General features: G+C 42.0%; 1 protein-coding gene across 2 annotated transcripts in view; it reads left to right on the forward strand.

The window, feature by feature from the left end:
* sptbn5 (spectrin, beta, non-erythrocytic 5) overlaps positions 1 to 20493 on the forward strand; it is a 57043-nt gene extending 36550 nt beyond the window's left edge. For both annotated transcript variants that reach the window (XM_046308195.1, XM_046308196.1), the window contains 33 exons: positions 1256 to 1447; positions 1867 to 2022; positions 2234 to 2425; positions 2793 to 2888; positions 3030 to 3148; positions 3348 to 3462; positions 5725 to 5838; positions 5970 to 6091; positions 7069 to 7231; positions 7409 to 7597; positions 7764 to 7841; positions 7966 to 8138; positions 8281 to 8371; positions 9807 to 9953; positions 10182 to 10319; positions 11814 to 12070; positions 12357 to 12543; positions 12836 to 13048; positions 13225 to 13421; positions 13668 to 13872; positions 14187 to 14363; positions 14612 to 14767; positions 14958 to 15175; positions 15406 to 15595; positions 15816 to 15992; positions 16259 to 16366; positions 16481 to 17227; positions 17361 to 17429; positions 17593 to 17676; positions 17792 to 17883; positions 18073 to 18192; positions 18404 to 18705; positions 18958 to 20493. In XM_046308195.1, the coding sequence (XP_046164151.1) occupies positions 1256 to 1447; positions 1867 to 2022; positions 2234 to 2425; positions 2793 to 2888; positions 3030 to 3148; positions 3348 to 3462; positions 5725 to 5838; positions 5970 to 6091; positions 7069 to 7231; positions 7409 to 7597; positions 7764 to 7841; positions 7966 to 8138; positions 8281 to 8371; positions 9807 to 9953; positions 10182 to 10319; positions 11814 to 12070; positions 12357 to 12543; positions 12836 to 13048; positions 13225 to 13421; positions 13668 to 13872; positions 14187 to 14363; positions 14612 to 14767; positions 14958 to 15175; positions 15406 to 15595; positions 15816 to 15992; positions 16259 to 16366; positions 16481 to 17227; positions 17361 to 17429; positions 17593 to 17676; positions 17792 to 17883; positions 18073 to 18192; positions 18404 to 18705; positions 18958 to 19106 (5733 nt within the window). In that variant the 3' untranslated portion in view covers positions 19107 to 20493. The remainder of the gene's footprint in view (positions 1 to 1255; positions 1448 to 1866; positions 2023 to 2233; positions 2426 to 2792; positions 2889 to 3029; positions 3149 to 3347; positions 3463 to 5724; positions 5839 to 5969; positions 6092 to 7068; positions 7232 to 7408; positions 7598 to 7763; positions 7842 to 7965; positions 8139 to 8280; positions 8372 to 9806; positions 9954 to 10181; positions 10320 to 11813; positions 12071 to 12356; positions 12544 to 12835; positions 13049 to 13224; positions 13422 to 13667; positions 13873 to 14186; positions 14364 to 14611; positions 14768 to 14957; positions 15176 to 15405; positions 15596 to 15815; positions 15993 to 16258; positions 16367 to 16480; positions 17228 to 17360; positions 17430 to 17592; positions 17677 to 17791; positions 17884 to 18072; positions 18193 to 18403; positions 18706 to 18957) is intronic.
* The last annotated feature ends 1804 nt before the right edge of the window (positions 20494 to 22297 follow it).

Consider the following 22297-nt stretch of genomic DNA (forward strand, 5'->3'; position numbering starts at 1 on the left):
AGATACTGTCTGTCAAGCAGTATTCCCCTAAATAAGCATTAGATTGTTTTATTACACATTTATGGTCAGAATGTGATGTATCAAAATAGACATGTTTGTATGTTTTACATGATTTCAACAGATATTTTGATTAATTTCATCCATGGCCACTTGTTATGAACATTTGTCGGTTATTCATTCAAAGTGTTGTTTCTGTGGTACTAGGAGGCTGAAAAAGGTGGCGATTGAGCTAATCTGACATACATGTACGACGTAAAATGGCAACTGATATTGGCTATATAGGTAATATAGGTGCCGGTGCCATCACACTTTTAACTCTAACTTTGGAACATTATGGGCTATCAACTCTGTTCCAATTGCATCTGAAAGATGATAACCACAACTTGGTTATGTAGATTGTGTTATAGTGGCTGCTACGCTCCTGAGGGGCCAAGTCTGGGGTTGCTCCATATCTTTAAACGCAGCATGCAACAATTTCAATGATTTTACTGAGTTACAGTTCATATAAGGAAATCAGTCAATTGAAATAAATGAATTAGGCCCTAATCTATGGATTTCATGTGACTGGGCAGGGACACAGCCATGGGTGGGCCTAGGCCCACCGACTGGGAAGCCAGCCAATCAGAATGAGTTTTTCCTCACAACAGGGCTTTATTGCAGACAGAAATACTCCTCGGTGTCATTGTGTAATGTGACTAAACTGTACATTTTAGAGTGGCATTTTATTGTCCCCAGCACAAGGTGCACCTGTGTAATGATCATGCTGTTTAATCAGCTTCTTGATATGCCACACCTGTCAGGTGGATGGATGATCTTGACAAAGGAGAAATGTTAAGTGACAGGGATGTAAAAAAACTTGTGCACAACATTTGAGAGAAATAAGCTTTTTGTGTACATTTCTGGGATCTTTCAGCTCATGAAACATGGGACCAACACTTTACATGTTACGTTTGTGCCAAATTTGGTTTACAAAGTTTACTATTGAGTCAACATTTTAAGGTCTGCCACACACCACTAGTATACAAAAGACAAGATTATTTTTAATTCCTCCATATTAACACAGAAATCATGGTAAAAAAAATGTTGGTAACTAGTTGCTTGACAAAGTCCTAAAATGTCAGTAGGATAAAACTTTTTTATATTTTTTTTATAAAAAGACATGGGAATTTAATCATCTATGATATAACATACACTGTCAAGTGTTCTGTGTATGTGTCTCAGCCTGTTCAACCACAGCACTGTCATTGCTCTTTAGATATCATTGTTGAAGGACCTTGCTGAGAGACTGAAGAAGGAAGACTTCAGTCGTGAGAAAGCCGGCCACATCCACAGCAAGCTGAAGGCCCTCCTGGAGAGGCGAAGCAGGATTAAGGGACTTTCAATCAAACGCAGAGAGGAGTTGGCCATCTCCAGGCTGCTCTGCATCTTCAACCGCAATGCTGCCGAGGTACAGTACCCCACATGGCCTGTGGTCAGACATGGGTTCCAATCCAGGGGCTAGGGTTCCGGGCCAGAAAGAAAAGAAAGATGTAAACAACCACTAAACGGTGTATGCGAATGTGAGTAGATTACGTTGAAAACTACGGTCGGCCATCTTGGAAGCAGTCTAGTTCTTTTATTCATCAATCATTCAAATACTATTTGTTTTCTTTCAACTACTTTCACCCGCTGAGCCTGGCTGACCTGGAGTGCCAGATGGGCTTGCACTTCGAGACCAGTCCTTTAGTTCCCTTGCACCAGAAAAGCTCAATCAAGTGTAGATGGAGTATTTAGAGATAAATAATTATGGAAAATAATGACTATTTGAACCAAGGTCTGCCTGTGGTTGATGAAGTGATGTTGTGATGTTGTCTGTCTTTGGCCCAGGCTGAGGAGTGGGTGTCAGAGCGTATGCAGAAGATGCAGGAGGACTCCAAGGTGGACCTGAGCAACCTGCAGACCAAGATGAAGCTGCTCCAAAAACATCAAGTCTTTGAGGCAGAGATTCTCGCCCACAGCAGAATCATTGACTCAGTGCAGCTGGTATGAGCTGTTATTAAACTACACTGGGGAGGGTTTCTTGTCAGCGATAACTACAGTACATAGTTCAGTAACACTTCATCCTTATAATCCTTTACAACTTCTTATAAGGATGTATGAGCCTTTATAATGTCTCATAATAAGTCATAATAGGTCATAGAGATTCATGTATCAATGTTTGAGCTGACTCAAACTGACCCCTGTGCTGGCCTAGGCTGGTGAGGAGCTGGTGTCTCTGCATCACCCTAAGTCCCAGGAGGTTCGTCGTAGTGTTGCAGCTCTGCAGAAACACTGGGAGGAGCTGAAGCTGGCGGTGGCCGCCAGGGGGAAGGTTCTAGAAGACAACAGAGACTTCTTGGAGTTTCTGCAGAAGGTGGACCAGGTGGAGGTCTGGATCAGACAGAAGGTAAGAATGGACTAGAACAATTGATGAAGGAGTCTTAGAAGAGCTATGAAAAGAAGTCCCTGCACACTTGAATCAGATGCAAGTTTCAGTGTGAAATGTGTAAAGCTTCAGTCAACAACAATCTTTTGTCAGAGCACACCACTTAGAAAAGCAATGTATGAAGGAACTATCAAGAGGAGGCAGTATGGCAATGTGAGACTTTTTAGATGAGAATGCAACCACAAAACGTTGGATTCCAAGTAGAATGCAGGAGCTACCACGATACCAGTAATTGTCAGCATGTCTCGCATATTGATAATATAAAAAACAAACATGGAAATAATGATTTTTTACATAGATTTGTTATACGTTTTCTGTTATTTTTCAGGAGGTGATGATAAACATAGGGGATGTTGGCACAGACTATGAGCATGGGCTCCAACTGCTGAAGAAACTGAATGAGTTTAGAGGATCAGGCTCTGGGGTGAGTTTGTTTCTGAACGAACATACGGAATTTACAGTACTAACGTTTTCCATCGCTGCTGGACTTGGAACTTTGGGTGAGTTTAGTGACACTTATCAAGAAGGAGAATTGGAAAATTGAATTGAGTGCGTTTTATTTCAGGAAGTCACAGTGGACGATGCTCACATCAAGGCCATCAACAGCCTGGCTGCTCGGCTGGAGAGGCAGAACAGTGACGAACTGGCCACAGTGAAACAGCGCAGACAGCAGCTTAATGACAGGTGACACCCAACCTACTGAGAAAATTTGTTGATGTGGTGATGTTTGTCCTTCAAGAGGAAAACTATTTCTACAGCTCACAGGTTCCATTGCCTTTATTCAACCAGAAAAGTTGTAATGTACTGTACAAATACTGTAGTATAAGTATATATTTTTTGGACCTGCTCTAACACCTTTTCTTTTCACCACACCTTCCATCAGATGGAGTAAGTTCCATGGCAACCTGAGCAGCTATAAGAAGAAGCTGGAGGCAGCGCTGGTGATCCACTCTCTCATCAGAGAACTGGATGAAGTCCGGGAGAGAGCCAATGAGAAGGTTGGAATGGCTTCATCTTAACCCTTCTCTATAAAACCTACTTAATATTAAGTCTCTTACTGTAACTTATTGTAACATATGTCATAAGAAGATATCACAGATCTCAGTTTCAGAGTACAGTATTTGAGTATACACCTGTCATGCTATTTTCTAAAGTAATTTCTCTGTAATTAACATTACCTGATTAAACTAATCATGTAAATGTAATTAACTATAATGCCGAGGCACCACGGAAGAATGTTTATAGAGCTGTTGTCTTCCGAATAAACTCCTAAAGACCTGCTAATCTTTTTTTATCAATAGCAGTCAATTATTATTATTATTTATTTTTCACCCCTTTTTTCTCCCCAATTGGTAGTAGTTACAGTCTTGTCTCATCGCTGCAACTCCCGTATGGACTCGGGAGAGGCGAAGGTCGAGAGCCATGCGTCCTCTGAAACACAACCCAACTAAGCCGAACTGCTTCTTGACACAATGCCCATCCAACCCGGAAGCCAGCCGCACCAATGTGTCGGAGGAAACACCGTACACCTGGCAACCGTGTCAGCGTGCACTGCGCCCAGCCCACCACAGGAGTTACTAGTGCGTGATGAGCCAAGGATATCTCTGCCGGCCAAACCCTCCCTAACCTCCCTAATCTCTGCCGGCCAAACCCTCCCTAACCCGGACGACACTGGGCCAATTGTGCGCCGCCTCCTGGGCTCGAACCCAGAATCTCTGGTGGCACAGCTAGCACTGCAATGCAGTGTCTTAGACCACTGCGCCACTCGGGAGGCCCTAGCAGCCAATTATTAATCGTCACCTTATTCAGTCTCATCTGAACGTCGTAAAATTCTTGGTTATCTTCAAGAACCCTGGCTAACAAGTTGAATAAGCAATAAAAAATAGGTTTATTTATTTATTTATTAAATACCTAAATAATCACACAGAATTGCATATACACAGGATGGATCATACATTGACTGCTAATTATGTCATACAAGAAAACGTCCCTAGTGGATGGAACCGATATGATGGCTGGTTACACACAGAAAAGGGGTTGGGTTTGAATGAAGGCGCGGGAAGACTGAGGAACAAAGGGATTGGGTCTCTACCGGACCTTATGAAGCTATGCTATCGTAATTACAGAATCTTATGCATTCTAAATAACCGCCCATTTTGGAAAAGGAAAATGTAAGAAATAGTTACTCTGAGCTGCGCTTCGATAGATTAGTCGTAGATGGAAGGCTGGGTTGCCCAGCAGAGATCCCTCTTGTCCTTTTGAAGAATATGTTGTGTGGTAGAACGGATACGTTGTAGTACCCTGTCTTTCTGAAGAGATTTTCCGTTCTTTCCTAGCCCACGTTTACAGCTGCTGCTGTTAACTTTAACGTCTAGGATGTATCACTTCTTTAGTGAATAAGAGTTCAAAGTTCATACCAAGTTGCCATACTATAAGCTCATGCTATATTCTGGCTGGTATAGTCGAAATTCATCCTTCCAGCGTGTCAATCGCCACCTCCACGTTGAAATTCGCCCTTTTAACTGTATGGACATCAGTCCTAACTTCACCGGGAACACAATGTTAATTTCGTTAGGTTGTAGTTGTTCAACCATTCGCAACCAGAGCTCACGCTGAGGTTGGCTTAGTTCTGTAGTTGGTATTAGCCCTTTTAAATGTACGGACAGTCCTCACGTCATCGGGAACACAAGGTTGACTTTTCGTCAACAGGCTTTTGTAATGGTGGAGAGAAGGGCATGTTTCATAGTTTTACAACCAATGTCTGTTCACATGGTCGGGGCCACTGAGTTGAGCATAGTTCACTTATGAAAACAATTCTCTCATTTAGATGCTAAAATGACATTTCATCTTTTCACAAATAGATTCATATTTAAACATTTAAATTACACAACAGTTCCGTGTGAATCTGATAGAATGTGTAGACTTTCCAAGATACAGTTTATGTCATCCTATCATCAGTAATAATGTCTCAGACGACAACTGATCTGACATGATATTCTTTAAGTACCAACGGATATTTTTAACTGGTTGGATTACCGAAATATGGTTCCGTTCCCCACTCTTTTGATGTTACCAGACTCTCTCTATGTTAGCTTTTCCAAAAGTCAAGTCTGTAGAGTAGAGAGAGGAAAGGGGGAAAGGTATTTATGGGGGTCATAAACCTCACCAACAAGGCAACGTCATGACACAGCCTTGTTGTCTTGACAGTGTGTCCCCATCATATTGTATTTAATTCCTATCTGCTGGGATTCCTATTGTAGATGCATCTGCTGCAAGGCCAGGACTGTGGCTGGGATGTGGAGAGTGTGGAGAATCTGATACGACGCCACGAGGAGACTGAACGCGAGGCTGGAGTCATACAAGAAAGAGGCAAGGTAAGAAGAAGCCACAACATGGCCCGATATACTGTAATACGTTTTACAGTGAAACAGAAAAATATAGTTGAATTGAATGGAATATTTGAAAGACCAACTAATTGCATTCTGGTCTTGTGTTGATTTGCCAGGCACTGGAAAAGGACACCGCTGACCGCCTGAAAGCTCAGTCTGTGATGGCTGACAAACTGAGCAAAAAGCAGAAAGAGGTCAAAACCGGCCTTGTGAAGCTGGAGAAGGACATTAAACTCAGGTGTGTTGCAAATAATAACTGAAATATCCTGAAAATACGTACTCTTTCCAAACGTGATACACTACACAACCAAAAGTATGTGGACACCTGCCCGTCGAACGTCTCATTCCAAAATCATGGGTATTAATATGGAGTTGGTTCCCCTTTGGCTTCCATAACAGCCTCCACTCTTCTGGGAAGGCTTTCCACTCGATGTTGGAACATTGCTGTGAGGACTTGTTTCCATTCAGCCATGAGCATTAGTGAGGTCGGGCACTGATGTGGGAGATTAGGCATGGCATTGTAAGCTCAGAATCGTCTAGAATGTCATTGTATGCTGTAGCGTTAAGATTTCCCTTCACTGCAACCTAGCCCGAACCATGAAAAACAGCCCCAGACAATTATTTCTCGTCCACCAAACTTGACATTTGGCACTATACATTGGGGCAGGTAGCGTTCTCCTGGCATCTGCCAAACCCAGATTAGACTGTGGGACTGTCAGATGGTGAAGCGTGATTCATCACTCCAGAGAACACGTTTCCATTGCTCCAGTCCAATGGAGGCGAGTTTTACACCACTCCAGCCGAAGCTTGGCATCAATTTACAACTCTAGCAGGGCAGAAATTTCACAAACTGACTTGTTGGAAAGGTGGCATCCTGTGACGGTGCCATATTGAAAGTCAATGAGCTCTTCTATAAGGCCATTCTACTGCCAATGTTTGTCTATGGAGATTGCATGGCCGTGTGCCTTATTTTATATACCCGTCAGCAACGTGTGTGGCTGAAATAGCCAAATCCTCTAATTTGAAGGGCTGTCCACATACGTATGTGTATATATAGTGTACTTTGATCTTGCAAAAATGACACAATGGAATCATTATTCAAGTCATTATGACAGTATAGATGTGTGTGCTCTGTTAGGACACCATCTACTTCCATTTGTATTATTATGGGGTATGGGGAAGCAGCAGAGAGACTTATAGGAAGTGATGTTACAGGAAGGAGAGGCTGCAGGAGGCTCACCAGCTGCAGCTGTTCAAGGCTAACCAGCGCCTCCTACTGGACTGGACCCTGAAGCAGAGCTCTGAGATGGGAGAGAAAGGCCTGCCCAAGAGCAAGAATGAGGCAGAGCGATTCATAGTAGAACATCAAGACTGGAAGGTGACGACTGATTATGATATTCAAGTTATCTTGGCTATCTTTCTAGGTCTCCTTGCTCTTTATCTTTCTAGGTCTCACTAGAAAAGGAGGTTTACAAATATTTTAACCTCCCAGAAGACCCATTTAAATTGCAAACGTATGTTTCCTGAAGAGATGAAATGAGTTAATGTGTTCTAGACTGAAATTGATGCACGGGGGGAGCGTATCGACTCTGTCAGAGACTTTGGCCTGAGTCTAGTAAAGTCTGGACACAGCTCATCATCAGAGATCAGTAAGTCTCTGACCAAGCTGGAAGAGGCCAAGATGGGTCTGAGCCAGACCTGGCAGAACAGGAAGAAGACTCTGGATCAGGCTCTAGGCTTACAGGTAACCCTAACTTAGAGACATTTGTACAATTTATGTTGCGAATGTAGCCCATCGAACATTAGGCATGTTTTCCTGCTTATTTATTGCTTATTGGCAGTCAACGCACCTAATACAATAAGGGTAAAATACATTTAAATAAGTTACATAAATCTTGTTTTCATTTCAGATATTCCTTGGTTACATGGAGCAAAGTGAGAGCTGGTTGAGCAACAAGGAGGCCTTTCTGGCCAATGAAGACCTTGGGGTAGGAACTCAAATGTATTTGCTCGTAAATTATGTGTGAACAATTTATGTAGGCCTTTTTAAAGGACGTATGAAGGCTGCATCAGATGTGTTGTTTACATTGTGACATTGATTGATTATTGCAGAGTTCTCTATCTGATGTGGAGACCCTGCAGAGAAAGCAAGCCCTGTTTGAGAACACTCTGGATGCTCAGATGGAGCAGGTGGAAGGAGTGGAGCGGTTCGCCCAACAGCTGATCCAGCAGAAACACTTTGACTCGGAAAATATCAAGTGCAAGAGCAAGTCTGTGCTGCTCAGGTAGAAGCCAACAATGAACTATGAGCCAAATATTTCCCTGTTTTCAAAGACTGCCCATATACAAAGATATTGTTTGGTGTATGCAATGATTTCTTCTGCCTTTGTTTGCTATACCTGACTCAAAAAACATGCCTCTCTCCAGAAAAGGAAAACTGTTGGAAATGAGTAAGGTTCGCCGGAAGGCTCTTGAAGAATCTCTACAACTCCAGATGTTCCTGGGTAGCAGCTATGAGGTATGAGAAGTTGGGTCTGCTTGATGAGTCCACTTTAACCAACTCAATGTTAGTGTGCGTCTATGAGGTTGGTATGCAAGACTAAAACATAAGTACACCCCTGAGTCAATACTTTGTAGAAGCACCTTTGGCGGCAATTACAGCTTTGAGTCGTCTTGGGTATTTCTCTATCAGCTTTGCACTTCTGGATTTGGGGATTTTCTTGCATTCTTCCCTGCAGATTTTCTCAAGTTCTGTTAAATTAGATGGGGAGCGGCAGTGAACAGCAATCTTTAAGTCTTTCCACAGAAAGTGGGATTCAAATCTGGGCTTTGGCTGGGCCACTCAAGGATGTTCACATTCTTGTTCTGAAGCCATCCTGGTGTTGCTTTGGCTGTAAACTTGGGGTCATTGTCCTGTTGGAACATAAATCTTCGCCCCAGTCTAAGGTTGTTTGCATTATGAAGTAGGTTCTCATCAAGGATTTGCCTGTATTTGCCTCCTTTCATTATTCCCTCTATTCTTTCCAGTCTCTCAGTCCCTGCCACTGAAAAGCATCCCCATAGGATGATGTTCCCACCACCATGCTTTACGGTTAACTGGGTGATGAGCTGTGCCTGGTTCTCCAGACATAGCGCTTTGCATTCATGCCAAATCTTGTTGTCTCATCAGACCACTAAACCTTTTGCCTTATGATCTCAGTCTTTTACATGTCTTTTTTCCAAACTGATGTGCTGTAGAGACTGTTGTCCTGGCAGGTTCTCCCATCTCAGCCAAGGAACTATGCAGTTCTGTGTGTTCATTGGGTTCTTGATCCTCTCCTTGACCAAGGTCTTTTTTGCCCGGTTACTCGGTTTGATTGGACGGCTAACTCAAGGCAGAGTCTGGGTAGTTCAATATTTTTCCCATTTCCCATGGAGACCCCTGTGGTATTGGAAACTTTAAACACTCTAGAAATGGTTTTATACCCTTCCCCAGATATATGTTTCATCACATTTCTATCTCGGAGATCTACGGACAGGCCCTTGGACTTCATAGTATATTTTCAGCTCTGACATGTTCTGTCAACTGTGGGACCTTATATAGACAGTTGTGTGTCTTTCTAAATCATGTCCAAACAGTTGAATTGGCCACAGGTCAACTCCAATCAAGTTGTAGTGACATGGATTATCAAAGAAAATTGGATGCTTCCTGAGCTTAATTTGGAGGTTCATAGCATCGGGGGGGTGAATACTTATGTAAATTAGATATTTCTGTGTTTCATTTTCACTTTGTCATTATGGGGTATTGTGTGCAGATGGTTGAGAACTAATCTATTTAATTAATCAATTCTTAATTTAGGCTGTAACACAAAATGTGGAATAAGTCAAGGTGTATGAATGCATTCTGAAGGCACTGTAAGTAATGTGTAGTACCTTGAACCTGTAAAGTAATGTGTGATAACTGGAACCGGCAGGTGTGCTCGTGGCTCAATGAGAGGAATGCAGTGGCCCTGGATGAAAGCTGGAGAGACCCCATCAACCTCCAGGCCAAACTGCTGAAACACCAGAGCTTTGAAGCTGAGATCTTAGCCAACCGTAACCGAGTTGACACTCTTACTAAGGTATGTGTGAAGAAGTGTTTCAGTGCACATTAATCACAGAGTATTATCTCAGTACTTTCCTATGGCTTATGACAGCTCAATACACCTTAAGATAGCATAACATAGCTCTCTGTCCTTCATGGAATCTGCAAGCTCTGAGACCAGTGTCTCGGCAGATGTTATCCACAGTACAGTTAGTTAGCAGTGACTGGTCTAGGCAAGTGTTATTGAGTCAATGTTCACCACCAGGAGGGGGAGAGAATGATAGCAGCGGGTCACTCCACTCCTGGGAAGATCAAACCGTGGCTGAAGGACCTTAACCATGGCTGGGACCTGCTCCTCAACAACTGTAAAGAGAAGAAATCTCGTCTGCAGCAGGCCTACCAGGTATTTGCACCTCATAGACGTATTGTACTAATATTTGATGATAGATACAGTAGATGATACTGTGAAAAAGAGAATGTAACTTTTATGAGATGATAAACTAAAAATCAAATCAAATTTTATTGGTCGCCTACACATACAAAAGTATGTGGATTCAGCTATTTCAGCCACACGCGCCGTTGCTGACAGGTGTATAAAATTGGGCACACACCCATGCAATCTCCTTAGGGAAACATTGGTAATAGAATGATCTTACTGAAGAGCTCAGTGACTTTTAATGTGGCCCTGTCATAGGATGTCACCTTTCCAACAAGTCAGTTCGTGAAAGTTCTGCGCAGTTAGAGCTGTCCCTGTCAAGTGTAAGTCCTGTTATTGTGAAGTGGAAATGTCTAGGAGCAACAGCAGCTCAGCTTGTGGTAGGCTACACAAGCTCACAGAACGGGACCGGCGAGTGCTGAACGAGACTGGCGAGTGCTGATGCATGTAAACAGGTAAAAATCGTCTGTGCTCGGGTTGCAATACTGCCTCTGCAAGCATTGTCAGCACAATAACTGTTTTCCGGAGCTTCGTGAAATGGGTTTCCATGGCCGAGCAGCCCCGCACAAGCCTAAGATCACCATGTGAAATTCCAAGCATTGGCTGGAGTGGTGTAATGCCCGCCGCCATTGGACTCTGGAGCAGTGGCCACACATTCTCTGGAGTGATGAATCACGCTTCACCATCTGACAATCCGACGGATGAATCTGGGTTTAGCTGATGCCAGGAGAACACTATCAACTGCGAGCCAGGCCTAACCCGCCCAACATCAGTGCCCGACCTCACTAATGCTCTTGTGGCTGAATGGAAGCAAGTCTCTGAAGCAATGTTCCTGAAGAAATGTTCCAACGTCTAGTGGAAAGCATTCCCAGAAAAGTGGAGTTTGTTATAGCAGCAAAGGGGGGTCCAACTCCATTTTAATGTCCATGATTTTGGAATGAGATGTTCGATGAGCATACTTTTGGTCATGTAGTGCATTTGCAGAGACAACATCCCCTCCAGGTAAAATAATCAAGAAATAAAGCATTCTGCTTTAAAGGCCGAATGCAGCTGTTTTTATTTCAATATCAAATCCTTTCTGGGCAACAATTAAATACCTGACTTTTATAGTTTTCCATAAAAACGGTTGAAAAGAAACAATAACAAAAGAGAGTCTAACTCCGACCACTCCAAAATGTATCAAACAAGAATTTAGCTAGGACTGTCTGGGAGTGGTCAGAGTTAGACTCTCTTTTGTTATTGGTCTATATTAACAGCAAAACCTGCTGAATAGAAGGTCTTGTGCAGATTGTACCAGCAACTATTAGGAAATAACACTGATCAAATGCCTTCATACTTTTACAGTGTTAGTTTCATCAGCTGTTGTACAATATGATATAAAACACATTTTGACTGCTTTTGGTCTTTAAGTAAAGTGTTAAGCTATAATTATTCTATGAATTTGTCATTTTCTACCACCAGGCTTTACAGTTCCAACGTTCTCTGGACGACATCGAGGAGTGGCTTGGGTCCGTAGAAGTTGAAGTAACCAACGAGGACTGTGGCACTGACCTCCCGTCAGTCAACAGGCTGCTGAAGGCTCTACAGGACCTGGAGGAGGTAGTGGATGGCTATCTGGAGAGGGTCCAGGGCCTGGTGGATACAGCCAAGGACTTCAGCTCCAAGGGCAACTTCCTGGCCCAGGAGATCCAGCAACGAGTAGGCCAAACTGTCAATAGGTAAGTTGTTGTTTTTTGTCAAAGATATATAAATAATACTGGCAAAGCATATTATGTCTTTGATTCTCCCCAACTACATTTAAATATTAGTCAGAGTAACAAAACACAGATTAACAAAACACATGTTTATTACTATGTAACAGAGCACACACACACCAATACTGCATGGCTGTGAGACTGCGCTTGTGAAAGGAATTGTAAGGGTTTTGCACAGTAGTAAGTTTTGGGACCTTTTTTTTTTACATGATCCTTCAAGACTGATTTTAACCAACTTTCGTTATTGCAGGTATAACAGTTTGGCTGAGCCATTGCAGAACCGACAGGAGACCTTAGAATCCTGGCAGCTGTTGTTCCAGTTCTACCGTGACATGGAGGATGAGCTGGTCTGGGTCCAGGACAAACTGCCCTCTGCCTCCGCCAAAGACTGGGGAACCTCCCTACAGAGTACTCAGTCTATGGTCAAAAAACATCAGGTCAGAGACAGGGATGGTCAATGTTCCAGTCTGCAGTTAAGATACTAACAACAATGTTGGGCTTGGGGTTCTGTCAAGAACTTTGTGAGAAATGTATTTGTAAAAAGTGTTATGCATGTAAGATTCCATTGGTTGATTGATTGAACCTCTGTGTGTGTGTGTGTGTGTGTGTGTGTGTGTGTGTGTGTGTGTGTGTGTGTGTGTGTGTGTGTGTGTGTGTGTGTGTGTGTGTGTGTGTGTGTGTGTGTGTGTGTGTGTGTGTGTGTGTGTGTGTGTGTGTGTGTGTGTGTAGGCTCTGGTGCAAGAGATAGCGAGCCGTACCCCTCTGGTGCAGGCTGTCCAGAATGCAGGGCAGAACCTGGTGAGGGGCAGACACTTTGCCTCGCATGAGATCAGCAAGAAGCTGGCTGGGCTCAAGAAGATTTTTGAGAGCCTGACGAGAGAGTCAGAAAACAAGGGCCGACTGCTACAGGAGGCTCTGAAAATACAGACCTTCCTCTCTGAGGTAGATAACTGTGACCACAACTTTATAGTCTCTATACATTCTCTTTGGACACAAACACAGGTTCCACAATCCACAAAAATTCTCTCCTAATCCATCTTTCTACAGTGAGGGACTTATGTGCCACCCAGATATGACGCCCACTGAAGAACCTTTTATAAGCTTACATTTCTCTTTAGGTTTCAGAACTAGAACTGTGGATGGATGAGCAGAGACCAATGTTAGAGTCAAAAGATTTTGGGAAGAGTGAGGAGGCCACCGAGGTCCTCCTGAGGAAGCTGGACTCTGTAGACCTGGACATGGAGAACCAGCGGCAGAAAGTAGAGTCTCTTCAGGAGACTGGCGCTAAACTGGAGCACTGTGGCCACCCCAACAGGTACAGCATACAAACATTACAGTATGTACATTATTCACTTTATCTGTTATCAATGTCATGAATTAACATATGTGGTCTCACAGATATATTCATATTATATATTCACATATTTAACTACATTCGCATATTTGAAATATGTACATTTAGTGATTTCTAAATCCATTTAGTTTATTTCTTAATGTTTGTCTCTCATTCCAAATGTTGTAAGCCCAATGACATGATACCATTTCTCTCATTTCACGTCAGCCATTTAGTGAGTAAGAGTCTTCCAGACGTGCTGGGTGAGTATGAGAGTCTGCTGCGTGTCTCTGGCTCGCGACGGGCAGCTCTGGAGGATCAGCTGAACCTTTATGTGTTTGAGAGAGAGGCCCGGGAGCTGCAGAACTGGCTGTGCTCCCGCAAGACCCTGGCTGAGTCAGAAGACTTTGGACAAGACCTGGAGGATGTGGAGGTATAGATGCAGAGTGGACTATTCTATTGGTTCCATTATACAGAGCAAATTAGGTGCAGCTCAAGTGTTTTTAAAAGTTTTGACCCATGTCTTGGAGGATGGGAATAGGGCCAGTATGGATAAGCCAAGTACTGGACAGTTTGTTTCAGCTTTTGGGTGTATGTAACATTTATATATTGCTGTAGCGAAAAAATAATCTTTGTGAGATTACAGTCTTTGTAAAGTACTGTAATCAGACAAGTGATGATCGATATCGAATGCATTTTAGTTTAGAGGCAGGCCACACTTTTCATAATAAAGTTACTCTCTTCCAGATGTTGCAGAAGAAGTTTGAAGACTTTGTGGCTGAGGTGAACACGCTGGGCCAGAGTAAACTCAACACTGTTCAACAACTACGACAAGAGGTGAAGTCTGCTGAAGGCCCGAGACGAGAGGCAGCGCTGCACAAATTATGGGACGACCTCAACCAGAATGTGAAGATTAGAGCGGAGGTAAAAGTCTAAGTCCAGTTCTTCTATCAATAATATTATAAGTCGCTACTTAAGTGGGACATTAAACGGTAGTGCAGAAAGGCAACGTCTACTCACAATTCTATAGTGGCCCTATTTTTTTGTTCTTTCCCTCAGCTCCTGTACCAAGCTTGATGTGCATTAAACACTCTCCTTCTAAGTATTGTTTATATATTACTGTGGGTAATCGACCTGAGACATGGTGATTTAGCAGCCATTTTGTGTGACAGAACCTGAAGTCTGCCCGAGAGGTGCACCAGTTTGACCATGACGTGGACGAGCTGAAGGGTTGGATGAGTGAGAAGGAGGTGGTGTTGGACTCTGACGACCACGATCACGATCTACTCAGTATCCAGGCACTCATCAGACAACATGAAGGACTGGAGGTAGAGTACACAACCCAAGTTCATTCAACATGTTTGACTGAGATGGTAGCAGAGCAGTTTCATTGAGGCAGACTCCATTAGCCATCCAAGGCCTGATGACTTGCTTTAGCTCCCGAAACGAATGCCTTTAACTCGGTGGGCTAACAGCCGGTTACACTAACTCACCCATCAAATAACTGTTTGTTTCCAGAGAGATTTGGCGGTCATCGAGGGAGAGGTGTCTCGGACTAAAGAGGAGGGGCGGGGCCTAACCAGGAAGTACCCCCAGGTGCAGGCCAGTCTGGGTGAGAGACTACAGGAAGTGGAGGCTAGCTGGGCTAGTCTGCATGCCAAGGCCATCCAACGCAGGAAGAGACTGGGGCAGGCTGAGGCTATGCAGAGATACCTCACAGAGTGGACAGAACTCATGTAGGTCTACTTCTTTTGATTTCATGTAATTAGGTTTGATAAGCTAAGACCCAAGATGAGACCCAATTCTATGTCACATTTATGATGTGCTTATAGATGTGTAATGTATGCTTTATGAACGTATAATTATTGAGGTGTGACCTGGATATAATTTGAACATTTTAAAGTAAATTTAAGTGCGATTACGTTTTCAATCATGAGGTTATTTTATTTTTCCCTGTGTTGCCCAGGGCATGGCTGAAAGAGACCCTGTCCCTGGTGAGAGGGGAGGGGTCAGGAGGGGAGGGTGCTGACCTGGAGCAGCTAATCAAAAGACACGAAGAGTACCATGTTCAGATTGACAAGCAGCTCAACAAATCACAAGCTGTAAAAGATGAGGGCAGATACCTCGTGGAGGAAGGCAACTTCATGTGCCAAGAGGTAATGGCACAGTACTTAACAATTAAGACATAATGTCAAAGAAACCGAAACATCAATGTAATGTTAAGATACGTAAATGTTACGTTTCTCTTTTGCTATTGAATTCTTTTCATTATTTTAAGCATTATTGTCCTTGTTTCTATTAATATGTCTTGTGCCACAATGTTAAATATTGTTATAGGAACATTGAATAAAGCTATCTATTGCTGCCAAATTGCAGTTGGAGGAGCGTCTTCTGGAGCTGCAGGAGCTGGAGACGCGGGTGCAGGAGGTCTGGGAGGAGAGGAGGGTGTTGTACCAGGAGGAACTGGAGATCCTACATCTACAGAGGGAGCTGGAGCAGGCAGAGCACTGGCTCAGTACCTACGAAGCTACTCTGAGGGTAGAGGAGTACGGGGTGAGTCTTTTAACTGGTGGGCAGCCCAATTAAAAGCCTAGGTGTTAACATAGGATTGTGGCGCAGGAGACCAGGGTTTGAACCTTGTCACTTATATAAATCATCATGCTTTCTGACAATAGTATGAAATAGTGAATATTTTCTTGAATTCCATATTTATGATGATACTGGTCATTGGTTTTAGTTCTATGTCATTTCCTTTTTGACCCACTAAGTGAAAGTTGGTTAAGCCTGGTTAAGATGCTCAGTGATGTCTCCTTTCCCAGGACTCTGTGTCAGACGTTCTGGATTTGATGAAGAAACAGGAGGACTTGGAGGCTATGATTCAAGCCCAGAGTGACAGATTTAGCACCTTACAGAAGAAGAAAACACAGGTGAGTGAAATATGAGAGGACGCTATTCACCTTTCCTGACAACTGATGTTATGGCTGTTGAATTTTGGCTAACTCCATTAAACCACACATAGTTTTATTCTATATATTTTTTAGAGAGAGCAGAGATTACAAAGCTTCCATGGTGATGATGGAGACAATTCCAGGAAGAAGCTTTCCAGGGTGACCTCCCTGAAGAGAAAACCGTCTGACCCGAAGACCCCCCGATACACTGGCCCTAAACCCCTAAAACCCACAGACTGGGTCCGCAGAACCAGCACCGGCAAAACACCTAATCCAGATTCATCTCCCTCCATCTCCAGCAGCCCCCCTCCCAGCCCCTTCCCTAGGGCCCTGACCACCCAGAACCTTGCCTCTGTGGCCCCCTCTAGATCCCCACGCTTCGCCCCTCCAGTCAACCCTCCTCCATCCCCTCCATCCTCTCCCGCTACAGAGAGCAGTAGCCACTCCTGCTACAGACCCCATAGATTGTCAGTGAAGGAAGTAGAGTTGCCTCCCACAGATAGACCATCTATCGCCCCCAAGCCAAGGCTCTCCCTCAAAAAGACGTTAGCCAGGCATGAGGAGCTGGCCCCAGAAACACCTGTGTCGGCCCCAGCCCCAACCTCACCTGAGCCAGCCTCACATGCATCTCCCCTACCCTCACCTGTATCTGCACCTGTCCTCTCTGAAAATCCTGAGCAGCCAGATAACAAACCCACCACACCCCCTAAACTCCCTCCCCTCTCCGGAGATGTCCCTCCCCCCTCCAGAGACCTGCCCCCTTCCCCTCTACTGCTACACCACAGGAAACTAGACGACCTACCAGAGGAGATGGCTACGCTGTCAGACTCAACATCTGATGTGAGATCAGATCACTAACTAACTAATTAACAAACTACACTCTGAATCTGAGTGGATAGCACATGTTTGTTTACGTTTTACACTATGTCTACTGTTTTCCATCTTGAGAACTGTGTTGTTTACATCTGTGTAGGTCAGTGGTCAAGTGCCTGCCAGAATGGATGGGATGTTGGAGATCAAGGTGAAACAAAGCGGAAACAAAGTAAGACCCTGTTTTACTTTCTCAATGTGGAGGACCGAAACAATCTGACCTAAAACAATTGTTGATGCTAGGTCATCTCCAGTGGGGGTTTTTTAATGATCAAATCATTCATGATTTACAGTAAGATAAAGCAGTAAAACTGTGAAACTGTATTGGTTTGCAGGGGTTGGAGAACTGGGATACTGTCTATGCATTACTGGAGAGGGAGACACTCAATCTTTTCAAAGACAGAGACGCAGCTACAGAGGTACTGCTTATTCATGAAGTCTACAGAACAATATTTTGAAGTTAAATTCACAGGTGCTTTTAGAGAGAATAATGACTTTTGAACATACAGTATGTCACTGCTTTTTCTTTTACAGAGGTCTTCCCTATGGCCCCCCATCAATATGGTTGGAGCAGTGTGTAAGGAAAACCCATACTATAGGAGAAAAGACCATACCTTCAAACTAACGTGAGCCTTAAACATTACTGAAAGAGAATCCATGCTTAAAGTGGGAAATCAAGCTATTTTTAAGTACTGTATAAAACATGCCATGTTAGAAGTTTGAGGACTTGTAGATAAAGTATACAAAGACTGCCTCCTCTGACAAAATGTAATTGTATGTGACCGTCTGTTCTGCTGTCTGTGTATGTCCGTTAGTCTGGATGATGGAAGTCAGTACCTGTTCGCTGCCTTTAGCCGAGAGCAGCAGCTCAAATGGGTAGAGGAACTTCAGAACTGCACCAAGTCTGGAAGCTCCTCTGACTCTGAGGATTCTGGGTAAGGCAACTGTCAAACAGAAGGTCCATTTCTTAAAATGTTGTTATTAATAAATGAATAACACATCTTTTACCAGTGCCTTTACCGGAATAGTTTGCCTAATAAACAATTTATTTGAATCCTGGTGTTTTTGAGTGTAGTTCTCATTATAAAATTGAGTGAATATAGTATCTTGATATTTGAAACATTTGCCAATTCACATTTCTTTCAGGAACTCCTCAAAGGACACAGTAGATCATCAGTACTCCAAACAGGTCAACATCAATGATGCTTCTGAGAACAAAGGGTTTCTCAGAGTTGGCTCCAGTGAAAGTGTTGGTTCCAGAGTTGGCTCCAGTGAAAGTGTTGATTCTAGAGTTGGCTCCCGTGAAAGTTTTGGTTCTAGAGTTGGCTCCAGAGAAAGTGTGGTTTCCAATGAAAGTTTTGAGAGCGATATAGGGCCACCACCAAAGCCCCCCCATACCTATTACAACAAGCACCGCTACCCTACAGGAGGGGGGACCAAAGATGAAGGTGAGACTACACATGCATTAGTTTCCCACAACTTGAAATATTACAAAAACAGCCATTTTGAAACTGAAATAAATTCCAGGTGAGACTGCATAACCAACACAATGGTTACAAACAACCATTTTGGTACACAAAGAAATTCAATTCTTCACTACATTTTTTGGCATGTTAACATTGTAATTATATTAATAAATCCTTATGAAATACTCTGAAATACTTTGATGCCTCATAACATAATGTGCGGTCTTGTTCCAGGGACTGTAATAACTCAGAGCCTGAGTTCCTTACAGGGGAGGCATCCCTCCACCGCCCAACCTCCTCTACCTCCACAAAGCCTCAATGACCCTGAGACCAAAGACAAACCCAAGAACAAGAGTGTCTTCAAGAAGCTCTTCGGAAAGTGATTTGGGATATTTCCTGTGTTATTAGAATAGAGTCATCTTAACAATTTATATCTTAATATTACCTTTACAATGGTCAAATCAAATGCCACAATCTTTCTGTTGTTAACCATTAGCAATGGTTTATGATATGTTAGCAACAATTTGTATGTTCATTTTCTCCTTGTGTTGATCTACTCAAGATGGCTGCATGCTCATGAGATTTTATGCCAGTGCCTATATAAAAAGCGAATTTATTTATTCAATAGAAATAATTACATTCAGTTTGGCCTATTTCATTTTACACATTTCAAACCACAATCATTTTCGAATCACCACATTTGGTAATTGAACTAATATCTCTTGTGTAGAAACGTATAAATAGATCATCTTTACCATGCTCAAACGAAGTTTCACGTTAATTATGCATTATGTCAATGACAGATTTGCCGATATTCGAATTATACATGTCTATTTTAAGTAAATATGTCACCGATATTTAATTATATGGATTATAGGCTGCCAATCTTGTTTTGAAAATGTGAAAATATTTTTAACAGCATATTGAGTGAGAAAGAAATACATGATATGAAGTGTATTCTTTAAATATTTTAGTCAAAAGAAATGAGAGGACATTTTTCAAAGTTAGTATAATTTTTTGCAATTAATTTTCATGCCATAACTTAATGACCTTGTGATTATGATGGGTGTACTTTTACAACTTTTACATTATACATTTAGCAAAAGTCATTCGTATTTGAATAACTTTCGGTTTAGACTGCAACTAAGAATCAACTAAATGACATATTTTAGATTGAGAATGTGTTAGTATAATAAAAGCCTGCATTCAGGTAAAATTAGGGGACAATTTTTGTCATCCAATATTCCACATGTATTACGCTTTTTTGTGTAGGCTAGTAGCCAAAATACCTTCACTTTTGATCATCTGATTAAACGGTTATGTATGTGTGTTTTGCGGATTCTGTAAAAATACATGTCTTTGATGGGAATGTTCAATTTCACTGGAATTGAGAAATGCGTAAAGAATTGTACCACAATATACAACCCTACAATAAGTGTCAGCAAAGTACATGCCACAAATGTATGATCTTTCAGCATTTTCGATCCTAGGCCTTCCGGACTATATGCCTTTATGAGTCAGCAACATTTGCTACCGCTTGATGGCGTCAGAGACAATAAAGCAACAAGACAGTCTATCCCTTGCAGTTCAAAAGTTAATTCGAGATGTTTCCATTAATTTAACATCTTGAGCTTTGTCAATTTGTGATTATTGCATTTAACTTGTTAAACAATTTGGGTAATGTGCCATGATATTTCAGGTCATGGGTTTGATTACTCATTTGGTGTCATTAGACTAGACGTGTGGGTAGAATAAAAAGCATAAAAGGGATTTCATATCTGGGCTCTTTTATTGCCTCAAACACAATGATTGTAATGTATAGAGGTTATGGGCAAGATACATTTATTTTGGTAGTTTATTTCTGGATCATTTCTGTGCGGTGGTTAGTATTTATAGTAGGTGTATTTATTACGTTTACATTAGTTTGAGGTTTTCCAGTAGGCCTAGTTAAAGGACATCGTGTTTTGAACACGGTAGTCTTGCGTTTGAATTGTAATCGAAAAGAAAAAGAAAGAAAAAAAACAGCCCAATTGTATAGTACTAATAACACATTTGACATGTTCAACAATTTAAGAAGGCCTATACAGAGATTATTTAGAAATCATTCATAAGCAAATGTCATGCTCTACCAGGTTACAGGGTGGAAAATTGTTTATTTGTCAAAGCACCAGATGTAGCCTTACAAATTCTATTGAATATTAACACAGAATATATGTGCCTGTATTTCCTGTTCTACAAAATCGCATCATTCCGCTTGCTTGCAAAAATATTTCATTGTAAACTATTTTGGTAACCCCAAGCCTATAGAATTGTCTTCATTCGATAGGTTATTTGATCAGAAGCCAGTCCCTAGTTGTTATTCGGATCACGCGTCTCCCAAAGCAGCTGCATCTGATTTAATGAATCACCACACAGCTCAAAGATTTAACAATGTTGTTCTCGGCCAGTAAAATCAGTCAAATAAATCGGAAATACATTATTCTTGAGAAACTCATTTTAAAACTCAAAATAATAGGCTATTTCCCAAAATGACAAGATTGTAAAAGGGACACGTCTCTTATCCTCAATTTTGTGTTTTGTTTCTAATTAATTCAATAGACCTATACACGATAGTAAATTAAAAACCCCTGATGTGTATTCAAATTGGCTTTATATTTACAGTTACTTCTCATCTTTAAGATTTATTGCAGGATACAAATATATGCCACACACACATACCCAATTTAAGCCTGGTTAAATTGGGCTCCCACTCCTTGAGTAAACCAATAAGGTCATAAAATAGCCGAGTGTACATTTAGGGAAAACGAAAGGCAAATAGTCTCTATTCACCTTTTGAAGTATGGTTCAAATATCCACACATTACTACAGAACACAACAGTCAAAATACTGTAGACTTGTCCGTTATATAGTCATACAGATTCACAATACCGTAACACAGCAGCACCTCTAAACGACAAACAGCATTGTAAAGGTTGCCGGTAGGTTAGGTCCATAAAATGAACCTACGCCCAGACCAATTTGGTAATCAAATGTATGATCAAATAATATCGAATAATGATTCATTATTATTTATCACGTTTATAAATAAATATACACGGTTTGCTGTGACAACAGTTGTACAGATACTTTATCTTCATACCTCAATTAGCAAATTCTTCTAAGTTGCTTATAAACTGCAGGGTGAACTTGTTTTAATGTTCATTAAAACACATGCAGACAATAGTTTGAGGTGAATTTTATTTAAAGTCCCGATCAAACATTGAATTTTCATTGAATCAATTTAATAAAAATTCCTTTCTCCAATAAACAATAAGATTCCCTCTCCGGGATACGCCTTCTTTTTAAACCAAAAGCCCTTCGCTCCTCTACCGCTAGGGGGCTCTCTGCTCTCACAGATGTGCGCCAGTTTCCATCAGTTTTATAACGGAGTTTTGCGGTATATGTCTGCTTGCCTATCGTCTTATTCCCACACAACACTATTTATTTGTGCCCTAAAGTGAATAATAATGTGTTTACATCAACGGCGTGTTTATAAATATTTTGCAGTAGCCTATGTGTCGAGCAGCCCTGTCAT

This window comes from Oncorhynchus gorbuscha, linkage group LG17 (genome assembly GCF_021184085.1).
Source record: "Oncorhynchus gorbuscha isolate QuinsamMale2020 ecotype Even-year linkage group LG17, OgorEven_v1.0, whole genome shotgun sequence".
Lineage (NCBI taxonomy): Eukaryota > Metazoa > Chordata > Actinopteri > Salmoniformes > Salmonidae > Oncorhynchus > Oncorhynchus gorbuscha.